Source organism: Pteropus alecto, unplaced genomic scaffold, assembly GCF_000325575.1.
Source record: "Pteropus alecto unplaced genomic scaffold, ASM32557v1 scaffold156, whole genome shotgun sequence".
NCBI lineage: Eukaryota > Metazoa > Chordata > Mammalia > Chiroptera > Pteropodidae > Pteropus > Pteropus alecto.
Window position 1 is genome coordinate 4,575,806 of NW_006437746.1, and position 12,350 is coordinate 4,588,155.

Sequence of the window (12,350 nt, forward strand, 5' to 3'; positions counted from 1 at the left end):
TGGAGAATTTGTTGACAAGCAGAAGGTGCATCAAGTTAACAGACAAACGGGTCTGGAGTAACCATCTGGTTTCAAAACCCTCCCTCCTTCCAGCGGCCCCACCGCCCAGTCAGTCTCTGAGAGGCAGCTGTGGTCCAGACCTTTGCTCCAGGCCCCTGTGTCCAACCGCCCCTTCTGTATTTCCCTTGGGTGTTAGCGCCCGGGTGACTCACGCTGTCCAGCTCTGCAGCGGGCGGTTTCCTACGAGCCCTGCTCTGGTGTGTCCCGTCTTTGTGTGGGCGCAGCCACTGTTATCTCCACTGACACCTCCTCACCTTCACCTAGCGCAAGAGTCGGCAGCCCCGGCACAGCGTGTGAATCCGTGCACTTCCCCTGGGCGCTGCTTCCCCCTGGATGCTTCCCGTGGCCCCCACGAACTCCTTCTTCTCAATCCCCATTCCCTGCTTGCGACCTGCCTGCTGGATCCACCAAAATCTAGGAGTTGGGCAGAGTTTCTTCACGGAAAAAAACTGAGCATTCCTGAATGTCCGACGTGTAACACTCCATACGTACACACACTCCATACACACAAACACACACATGTGCAATGCACGCACACTTCTCAAAACTGCTTGATCCGGTGTGTCAGACACTGGGAGCATTTTCCATGACAAATCCTTTAGTAAAGGGCTTGAAAACACTCAGAAGTATGCAGCCTGCCTTCTGTTGGTTACGGCTATGGGACCACAGGCAACTGTAACTCTTCAGATGTCCCACCTGTAACATGGGAAGGTGATGCTCACTCATGGGATGTCGTGATGACTAAATGCATAAGATGCCTGCACACACCAGTGCTGACAAAAAGCTAGGGCAGTATTCCTCTGTGAGGCAGAAGGAAGGACAGACGTATTTGCCAGGTGCCTAGGACCCGCAATGCTCCGGTGAGGAGTTTCTGAATTAGCATCACCGGATGCTGAAAACGGGCGGTGAGGTGACAGCTGTTACCCCGCGGGTGAGGGTCTGTGCCCGGCCAGGGTCTCCTTCAGGTAATGACGTCCGAGGGCACGTGTTCCACGGGGGGTCACCGCTGTTCTCTCTTCCAGGGGATGAACAATCAGTACGTCCGCCGGGAGGTCTTCTGCGGGAACACCTGTCACGAACTCAAACGCTTCTGGGAAAGAGAAATTGGCAAACAGACTTACTACCGAGAATCGGAGGAACACCGCCTGGGAAGAAGTGCGCTGAGGAAGTATGCGGCGTGTTTGTCTGTTTTTTATTAATTAACGTTTTAAAATAGACTTTATTTTTCAGAGCAGGTTCACAGCGAAACTGAGCAGAGAGTACAGTTTCCATATACCCTTCCCTCCTGGCACGACCTCTCGCTGTCAGCATCCCCGCCACAAACATATGTTGACACATCGCGATCACCTTGTGGGTCGACGTTTTCAAAGCAAAACTCATTTCTCCAGAACACCGCCAGACAGGCATCTCGGAGGACGTAATTATTTTAGGTTCCCGTACATACGTTGCTGCCACCATCTATAGTTATGGGCAGGGATCTTCTAAATTCTTCTAAGTTAACAAGTCTACGCTCTAAATCTCATCTTCACAAACAGAAACGTCTCTCCTCCCTGTCATCAGTTCTAGCACGTGAGAGTTACGCTCAATCTGGGGAGCAGGTCAGCAGACGTGTTCAGGAAAAGCAATCAATCAATGACAGTGACCAATTCTCAGTGCTCACGTGTGTAAAGACACAGGTTGCTCTGCTGTTACAGGGGAGGGTCGTGGGCTTGCACCCCTCGGATGTGAGTCCCCATTCCAGCCCGGCCAGGCTGCCCAAGTGGAGAGCAGTAACTCACGTGAGCAGACCAGCGTGGCTGTCACTGTGGAGACAATGACAGCTCACCACCTTCACACACTCTGCTTCCTGATGGCCATGGAGAGCCACCCACAGGCAACAGTAAGGGACATGCCTGTCTGGGTAGTCTACCCCCTCATAGAACAGCTCAATCACTATCTGCTCATTAAGGACACAGTTTGTGCATGGGGCAGGTGAGTGCCGGCCCCATGGCAGGGCTGGTGACTCCGGACTGTCAGGCCAGGGTCACTGGGCTGAGAACATGCATTCATTCACATGAGTTAAATTCACCGTTGGCTCCCAAACCCTCTCTTGAGCCCTAGAGGGGAACCCAGTGCCTCCTACATAGAGAGATCTGCTCAGCCATATTCCTGGCCACCAGCAAGAAGAAGTAGGCTGGGCTCCCTGCTGGAGACTCGTGTTAGGGCGTCTCGTCCGGGGTTTCTCTGAGAAGCGGCATTGGGCGGTCGTCATTTCTGCGGTCTCGGCCATCTTCATTCCCCCCCGGCCAGGCCACCCAGCATGTTGCACACCAGAGACCACAGTGAGTCCCACGCCATGGGTGCGTGCGTGTCCCCTGGGGAGCACGCAGAAGGCCTCGGGCGGAGTGACACTGGCCTGAGGAGGATGTAAGAATCGCAACCTAAAAGTGAGGTGCAAGCCAAAGAGTGAGCAAAACAGGCTCTGAAACAAACTATGCAGATTATTAAAACGTTAAAATACACGTGTGTAGGATCTGTCCACGCAGGTAGCAAAGGACTGCAAGAAACAAGCTTTCCGGTTGGTGGGACGGCGCGGCTACAACTCATTAGTGACCCTCCGCCCCTCCTTCTGATTTGAACCTGGTGGTCTGGTTCTAGAGCGTCTCTGCTCTTAACCACTATCCGTCTTGTTCCCTCACAAAATGGAGAAAGAAGACAGACACCAGATCGTTAGGTCGCTCTGAGGCTTGATGAGAAAATGCGTGAAGGGCTCAGGGATGCCAGCTCCCCTCCGCCCTCCTCACCCTCACTTAATCCAGGATCCCATACGGCAGCAGCAAGGTGACAAAGGGAGGGTCCCAGCCCTTCGGGTCTCTGAGTGCGTCCGCAAAGCTTCCCGTGCCTCAGTTTCCTCCTTATTATTTCTAGCACAGAGAAGGGAGAGGGATGTTGGGGAGTCATTGCCTTTTATTAGTGGAGAAGAGTTGGTTGATAGCATTATTCAAGCGTTCTATATCCTTACTGATTTCTTGTCTACTTGTTTTATTGATGGTTGAAATACGGGTTTTGAAATCTTCCGCTATACTTGGGGGTTTGTCTGTTTCTCCTAACAGTTGTATCACATTTTGTTTCATGGATTTCGAAGCTCTGTTACTGGGTACATAAATGTTTAAGACTGTTATATCTTTTGGATGAATTGACCCCTTGATTACAAAATGACTCTCTGTCTCTTTGATGATATTCGTTGCTATGAAATCTATCTAGTCTGATATTAATATAACCACTCCAGCTTTTTTTCATTAGGGTTAAGATGGCATATTTTTCCATCCTTTTACTTTTGAGCTGTTTGTGTCTTCATATTTAGTGATTTTCTTGTAGGTAGCATACGTTTGGACATTGCTTTTTTATCCAATTTAACGATCTGTGCATTTTAATTGGATCGCTTACATCATTAACATTAATTTGCATGATTGGCTTTAAAACTATCATCTTGCTATTTGTTTCTTTTTTCTCTCATCTGTTCTTCATTTTCTTTTTTTTTTTTTTCCCCTGCCTTCTTTTGGAATAACTAAATATTTTTGTGATTCCATTTTATCTCCTCTGTTGACTTTTTAGCTATATTTCTTTGCGTTATTTTAGCGGTGGCTTTAGGATTTATACATATACCCTTAACTTATCACAGTCTACCTTTAAGGATACATCCTTTCCTGCAAAGTGTAAGAACCGTACAAAAGTATAGCCCTACTTCTCCCCTCCTGGCCTTTGTGCTATTGTGCAAACTTCAGTTTGACGTGCGCATACGTTATAAACCCCACGTTACATCATTAACAGTTTTACTTTCCATCGTTAATTATCTTTTAAGAGATTTAAATAATAAGAAAAATTATTAATGGGTATCCACGTAACTGCGTTTTCGGGGGCTCCGATTCCATTGTGATCCAGATTTTCATCTGGTGTCATTTCCTGCTGCTTGAAAGGACTGCCTTTGACATGTCATGCAGTGCCATTCTTCATGGTGGTGGTGAATTCTCTCAGTGTTTGCACATCTGAAAACGTCTTCATTTCACCTCTGTTTTTGAAAGATAGCTTTGCCGGGTAAACGATTCAAGACTGACAGGTTTCCCTCACCTCTACCACCCCCACCCTCACTTTAAAGATCCGGCACTTTCAAAGGAAAGTTCAGAGAATTAAGTTTAGAATACTTTGAATAGAAGTGAGAGTTGGAATACGTACGTATTTAAATTCGCAAGTCTTCTGCATACCTTCTAACACCTGAACACACATACATAACTTCAGAAAGAAAAAGGAAGGAAGCGTATATGAATCAACATTCAAGGAGATGAATGCTCCTTTTGTGTATGCTTTGTTCCCATTTTTAGGCTCAGGGAAGAATGGAAGCAGAGACTGGAAACCAAGCTGAGGCTGCGGAACAATTCCGATGAGACTGAAAAGCGGGCAAATGTTGGCCGAGAGCTTCTTGCTTCATTGACGCAAGAGGATACAAAGAACTGAGGTCGCTCTGCTGGGAGAAATCAATGCAAATCGCTGAGTCCCTTCGCTATTCCAAACAGATCTCTATTACTGTCTACCCACCACCTGTAAGGGGTTTACCTGCAAATCCTTTCCCGTGCTCAGCTGGGAATTAACAGCCAAGTCAGTCTTCTGCATGGGGGCCGGGATGTTAGCCCCGATGTCTCTAAAATGAGGTTATTTCATAACGAAGCTCTGTGCAGCATCCTTTATTTCCATATAATTGCCATCTAATTTTGAAATCGAAATAGTTTCAATTCTAAGCACGGTCCTTCATGGTCACACTTGAAACACTGCACAGAGGTTTCACTCCACATTTCTCCTAGGAAACAGTTTCATGTCATCCTTTCTCTCGTTTTTTTGTTTTTTTGTTTTTTTGTGTGTGTGTGTGTGAGAAGAAAAAAAATGCACCTATCTGCAGAAATAAAAATATTAATAAATAGTCATTAAATAAGGTTTGCAAATAAATTGAGCTAATACTATTTTTTCTTCAAAAACATGATTACCTAGACCCATTGTTCAAAATCATGATTACCTAGACCCATTCTATAATATCAGGGTAACTTTAATAAAACTTGGTTGCCTTGCTATATCACTGGTGTGCTTGCTCTTCATTTCATTGCTTTATTTTAAATAAATAGAACAATAAATAAATAGAGCATTTTGATGAAAGGGGAATTTTTGTGGGGTGCAGGAAGAAAATAGGAATTAAAAAGAGGGAGAAGAGAAGACAGGGCTTGCAGGCCGAGAGGCTCGCTGGCCGTCGCTAACTGCAAAACGCTGCTGCTGAAATCTAAACGCGGTGGAATGAGGCAGGAAATGCAGGTGAAGACTCGTGGTTCGTTTACTCCTTTACCACACGCCAGACATCGCGCGGTGCAGCCAGAACACAGCCGAGAAAACCAGAAGCGCTGGCTCTGGAGTCTACAGTCTAGGGAAGACAGTAGAAAAGTGAAGGCAGTTTGTGTGAAGGGCTTCAGCACTGGAAGCCACAGTAGGTAATGGGTCCTTAGCCTAGGGAGGGCTTCTTAAGAACAAGCTAGTTAAGCCCAAATAAACATCAGCTGGATGAAGGTGAGGTTCAGGGCTCACAGGTCTTGGGTGCTTTGTGGCAAGAGCTGAATCTGCAGAACTCAGCATACAAGGCCTTGTTGGCTGAGAGTTGGAGCTTTTCTCAAAGGCACAAGAAGCCACTCTGGGGTGCTGGCCAAGGGAGAGCCACAATGGCCATGGTTCTGGAGGGTTGTCCCACATTGAAAGGCGGGAGGGCAGAGTTGGGGAGGCCAGCCAGGGGTGTCTGCAGATGCCTACAGAGAGGCCAGAAGGCCTATACTCAAGCCTCAGTGCCCTGGTGGCCCGGGCTGGGAAAAAAAGGGGGAGAGAAGCTTGAGTGGCATCTTCTCTGAGTACCGGAGGTTAGAAGTCCAAGATCAAAGTGCCAGCATGCTCGGTTTCTGGCGACAGCCCTTTCCTGTCTTGTAGATGGCCGCCTCCTCAGTGTGTCCTCACACAGCATGGGGAGAGAGAGAGAGAAAGAGAGAAGAAGCGAGAGAGTTCTCTGCCGTCTCGTCTTAGAAAGGCACTAATCCCATCACGAGGGCCCCACTCCCGTGACCTCACTGAAACTCAATTACCTCCCAAAGGTTTCATCTCCAAATACCATCGCATTAGGGGTTAGGGCTCCAACATATGAACAAGGGGTGGGGATGATGGAGGAAGTATGCAATTTGGTCCACAGCAGAATGGGATGCTTGAAATCTGTGTATCAAGTCCTGGACGCATCCCACTATAAAACTGAGCAGAATCAATAGAGCAAACACCGTGAGCTGAACCACAGTGTGGAAAACCGCCCGGGTGTCTGGTAGCCCACTAGCAGCAGAGCACAGTTGCACTGCCAAGGTTTTGAAAGGTAATTGATATTTAAAACATAGCCCACAAAACGTGGGCCAGGACACACGTTCTTAACATTAATAGATTTGACCGCCTGCTAAAATAGATATGCAAAAGAGAGAGAGTCTCATAACCTTGTACTCAAAATGTCTGGGGTACAGTCCAAAAGTACTCAGACCAAGAGCCAAGAAAACCTCAACTCAGATGAGAAAGAATGAGCAATTGATACCAGCACTGAGACAACACAGATGTTGGAATCATCTGACGAGGATTTTCAAGCAGTTACACCAGTGTTCCAACCAGCAGTTACAAGCGCTCTTTAAGCAAATTCTAAAGTAAAAAAAGAAAAACATCTCAGCAAAGAAACAGGAGAGATAAAGAAGAACCAAACGGAAATTTTAAAAATGAAAGCTACAATAACCCAAGTAAATAAACCGACAACAAAAATAACGGGATGAGCTCAACAGCAGAATGGAGACTACAGAGAAAAGGATCAGTAAACTTGCATATAGTTAATGGAATTATCTAATTTGAACAGCAAAGAGAAAACGATTTTCTTCAAAAAAAGAAGTAAAGAAAAGGGAACAGAGTCTCAGGACCTGGGAAACAAGAACAAAAGATCTAAACTCTGTGTCATTGGAGCCCCAAAAGAAGAAAATGCCCACTTTCCCCATTTCTATTCAGTGTGGTACCGGACACCTAGCCACGGCGATTAGGCTAGAAAAAGTCTACCTCCGTTCGCAGATGACTTGATGTTAAAATACCGATTACACACAAACACACGCACGTGCACACACATACACAAAACTAATAAGACAAATATCAAACAAATTCAGTAAAGTTACAGGACACAAAATCAGCAAGCAAAAATCAGTTGTGTTTCTAATACGGCAGCAGTGAACAATTGGAAAAAAGATTACAAAAAATCCCATTTGCAATTGCATCAAAAAGAATAAAACACTTAGGAACTGAGCAGGAGGTGAAGACTTACTCAGTGAAAACTACAAAACATTGCTGCAAGAAATTAAAGAAGACACAAATAAATGGGAAGACATCACACATTCACGGATTAGAAAAGTTAATATTGTTGGGATGTCAATGCTACCCAAGGCAATCAACAGATTCAGTGCAATCCTGTCAAAATCCCAAGGTGTTTTTTACAGAAATGGAAAAATCTTTCTTCAAATCCATGTGGAATATCAAGGAACTCCAAATAACCAAAATAATCTTGAAAATGAAGAATGAAGTTGGAGATCTCACACTTCCTGATTCGAAAACTTTTTACACAGCTAAAGTAATCAAAATATTGGGGCACTGGCATAAAAACAAACATATAGGCCAATGGAAAAGAATAAAGAGCCCAGAAATAAACCCTCACATATGTGGTCAAATGATTTTGAACAAAGGTGCCAAGACCGTTGAGTATAGAAAAGACAGTGTTTTCAACAAATGGTGCTGGGAAAACTGGATGTCCACATGTAAAAGAGTGATGTTGGACCTTTACCTTACCCCTTATACAAAAATTAAAATGGATCAAAAACCTAAATATAAGGGCTAAAACTATAAAACTCGTAGAAGAAAATATATGCGACTTTGGATTTGTCAACGGTCTCTTGGATATGACCACAAAAACACAGATAACAAAAGAAAAATCGATAAATTAAACTACATCAAAGTTAAAGCCTTCTGTACGTCAAAGGACACAATCAACAGAATAAAAAGGCAACCCACGGAATGGGAGGAAACATTTGCAAATCACGTATCTGATGATGGGTTAAAATATAAACAACTCTTACAACTCACCGACAAAAAATAAACTACCCAATTCTAAAATGGGCAATGGACTTGAGAAGACATATTCAAGTAGAAATTCAGTAGAAATCTCCAAAGAAGATAGGCAAATGGCCAATGAGCACATGAAAATAGGATCAACATCACTAATCATCAGGAAAGTGCAAATCGAAACTAAAATGAGATACCACCTCACACCCACTAAGATGGCTACTATCCAAAAAACAGAAAATTCGTGCTGAGCGGATGTGGAGAAATTGGAGCCCTCATGCACTGTTGATGGGAACGTAAAATGGTGCAGCCGCTGTGGAAAGCAGTATGGCGGATCCTCAAAAACTTAAACGTAGAATGACCACACCATCCAGCCATTCCACTTTTGTGTGTATACCGAAGGATCGAAAACAGGATCTTAAAGAGATATGTGTACACTCATGTTGATAGCACCATGGTCCACAACAACCAAAAGATGGAGGCAGCCCAAGCGTGCATCGATGGATGAATGGGTAAGCAAATTGTGAGATATATATATCATTCAGCCTTTAAAACGAAGGAATATCTGTTCACATGCTACAACCCGCAGAGGACATTATGCTGAGTGAAACGAGCCAGTCACAAAGGGACGAATACTGTATGATTCCCAGCAGGCCTACAGGGAATGGGGAAGGAGCAGTTTCTCAGATAAAAAGGGGAAAGTTTACTGAGTATAAAATAGTGACAGTCCCCACTGATCCAAGGGGACTGTGACCAAATGGCAAACAACCGCAGGACCTCAATGGACCTCCTAGTGGGGGCCCGATCGTGCTCCCACCCTTGATTGTTCTGAGCAGCAGGAGAAATTTCTTTCTGGCTATTTCTCTCCAAATCTGCGGCCCCCACAACAGCCATGTTTGTAGCATGTAGAGGCTCAGCAGAGACCCAGCAGACATTTCCCCAGAGTGTGAGGTGGGTTCAAGAAAGAAGCCATTTCTTCTGAGCATCTGAACTAATACCATGGAAATCTGAGAGCTCTGGGGGCCACCACGGTGACCGGAAAGCAGAGAAGTCTGGGCACTAGGAAAGAAGGAAGGAGGCGCCCAGAGAAAAGCATGGGGGGTGACAAAAGTCCTCTCCAGGGTCCTCGACAGCTTTGCACTGCCAGTTTCGGTCCTTCCTGGACTATATATGCTGCAGCCATATAATAAATTCCCTTCTTTTGAGCTGTCTGAAGGCCAAGTTACACCTCGAAGGGAAAGTGTCAGTCTGAGAGGTGTGACACGATGGGTTGTTTACTGGGAGGACACCCAGAGGCCGCTCAGCTCAGGGACTAATTTCTCCAAAGACACCACTCCCAGCGCCATCTCCAGGGAAACCTAACCATCTGAGCTCTCCAGAGCAGTCCCAGTTTCAAATGTGCTACCAATTTCTGAGCCTGTGCTATTTGTCCTGAAGCCGCGAAGCACCTACTGTATTGGGTTAACTTTCCATATAGTATACAGAAATAGAATTCTATTGTGCATAATACTATCCGGGTGACCTTAGTCAAATTATTTAAGATCTGAGCTTCAGTTAATAATGGGAAGTTTTTCATAAGTGCAGTACAGTGCCTAACACATAGTACGTCACGGTAGGCAAATAAATGGTGTAAATGATGGTGTAAACAGATTAATGGTTGCTAAATTTCTAAGAATGATACATTTTAGAATTACAAACAGGCTTCGAGTACACTCAAAGGCTACTCCTGCATTTAAAATTTCAAAATCAAAGCAGTTTTTTCCTTCTAAGAAGATTTTTCCAGGAGGCTTCTCCACACCCCCAATTTCCACCAACTCCCAGCCTCATTATCTCCATAAGTGATGCCCCATTCACCCAGTTAGTTACTCAGACAAAAATCTGGTCACCCCCAACTCCTCCCTTTCTCATAAACCGTTCATCTAAGCCACTCACGAATCTTGCCGGTTCCATTTTCAAAATGTCATTTCCACCTCCGAAAGTTTACAAGGTTTAGAATCAAACCACTATACCCTAGTTCAAGGGTGACAGTAATTTCAACACAATTAAAATGTATCGCCTTTATACCGCTTAATTTAGAAGAGAATGTCAGAGTCTTTCATCCTCTCCAAAGTCACTTTCTCTGGCAGTTGCTACCCTGTTTCCATGAGCAACGGCTTACTCAGGATGGTTGCAAGGGAGCTGGGTTGGGAGGTTGCAGAAAGTCACTCAGGAAGCTGAGTGGAATGTAATATGGAGAAAGAATTCTATTCCCAGGTCCCTGCACAGATATTCTAGAATACTACCTCCTCAGGACACTTTTCGGATAGTGTAAAAATGGGTATCTCAGGGGCTGTCCGTTACATCTTCTTGGCAAAACTGTCGGCTGCTTCCATGCTGGTCTCCAGCTCAAAGCACATGACCCATCGGAGAAAATAATAAACTTATGGCCAAAGGGGTGATGAGTGGGAAGAAGAGGTTTTGAAATTGAATCCCATTTCCATAGAAGAGAGTCTTTTCTATGGGTGTGATGACAGGTGACGCGGTTTGTAAATGTCCTGTCTCTGAGTATTGGAAAAAGATGTCTAGCTTTGGAAATACCCAGCATTGTTGACTTGGAGCTCTATCCTCTTCCCAGGCTGAATCTGTACTGAACAGGTTTTTACTAATTGAGATGCTTGGCTTACAAATGTTTTAGGTGCTCTTTTGTAAGAGCGGAGCACAATTACTTTTTTAGGACTCATATATAAAGTCAAATTTTCACGTCCACCTACACGCATATAACTCACCATTTTTAAATCTCTGGTGGAATTCTCTTCTAGGGAAAACATTGGTTTTTAGTTCCTGGAAAATAATGGATGCATAAAATAGGATTAGTTCATTCAAGGTCAAAACAGAGCCTTAGAGGATGAATCAGGCTTTGAAGCTCAGTTCTCAATTCATTCTGCCCCAATGGCTGGAAGTCCCCTCAAAGGGCCAAACAGTCCTCATTGTCACTCTTTGGAAAACTTGACTCCCTGGAGATGAGCAGACACTGCTTCCTTTTCTCTAATCTATGGATGGGTCACCAAGATAAAGCACCTGCTGAGCTGGAGGCCAGCTCCGGGAGAACTCGAAAAATGCAATAAAAGTAGACCACAAAAGGAAGGTTCTAGCCACGTGGTCTGGCTCCGGGGCAAGCATAAGTTAAACCAGGGCACAGCCGGGAAGACCCAGGACACACCCCCGGGGCCTCCGGAGCAGAAACCTTGGCTGCCTGTGCATCCGGGACAGCCCGAGGGTCTGGAACAACACTTGTAACATGTTACGAGACACAAAACTTATCTGTTGGGTGAATGAATGGAGAGTCTGCATGCAGCACAAGCACATTGCTTCGTGAGAAACTTCTATATAAGACCCCATTCAGAGCCGGGCGGGCTGGGACAACTGAAGAAATGCTGCTGGAGGCCTGTTTCCTGCCCCTGTCAGCAGAGAGCCGGCCCAGCACGTCCGAGTTAGTCAACACAAAACCGATGTCAGTCACTTCAGAGCTTCCGAGGCTTCTCCCTTTTACGAGGCCACTTCCTGACCGGGAGGCTTTCAGTATTTCATAATTGTCCAAATGTTTCCATTTGGCCCATAAAAATGAAGGGCACAACGGGGGTGTGGTGCTCCTGGAACCTTCCCACAGTGTGCCCGGTCCAGCAGCGCCAGGCCTGAGCTCACCTCCGGGTGTGCTCTGCTTGTCACTTCCCCTTAATAAACATAATTGTACGTTTATACCCCGAGTGGCTTTCGTGGTGGGTGGTCCGCGCCCCATGGTCATGACGGTGGCCCCATCCAGATCTTCCCAGCCCAAGGACAGCTCCCGAGTCTGCAGAGGACTTGAGACAGGAAGAGAGAAGGGTTACAAAGGCAGCAGGAAACAAAACCGAGTAAAGCAAAACCCACGAAGGAGAGAGAAAGTATCGTTTTATGGAAAGATTCTTGCACACGGTTTAGAGTAATCCATTCTCGATCTGACTCATCGGACTGACAGAGGCTGGCCGAAGGCATCCGGTTGAGTCACACAGCATTTAACTAAGCCGACCGTGAACGGGACTTCAAGCCGACCATGAAGTCAGCCTGCAGCCTGCAGCCTGGGCCCGGCTCCA

General features: G+C 45.6%; 1 protein-coding gene across 1 annotated transcript; it reads left to right on the forward strand.

Annotated features, from left to right (window-relative positions):
* Positions 1 to 1,028: 1,028 nt before the first annotated feature.
* On the forward strand, positions 1,029 to 4,556 carry FAM240A (family with sequence similarity 240 member A). Its single transcript, XM_015591683.2, has 2 exons — positions 1,029 to 1,228; positions 4,419 to 4,556. The coding sequence occupies exons 1-2, from the start codon at positions 1,029 to 1,031 to the stop codon at positions 4,549 to 4,551; spliced, it is 333 nt and encodes a 110-aa protein (XP_015447169.2). The 3' UTR covers positions 4,552 to 4,556.
* The last annotated feature ends 7,794 nt before the right edge of the window (positions 4,557 to 12,350 follow it).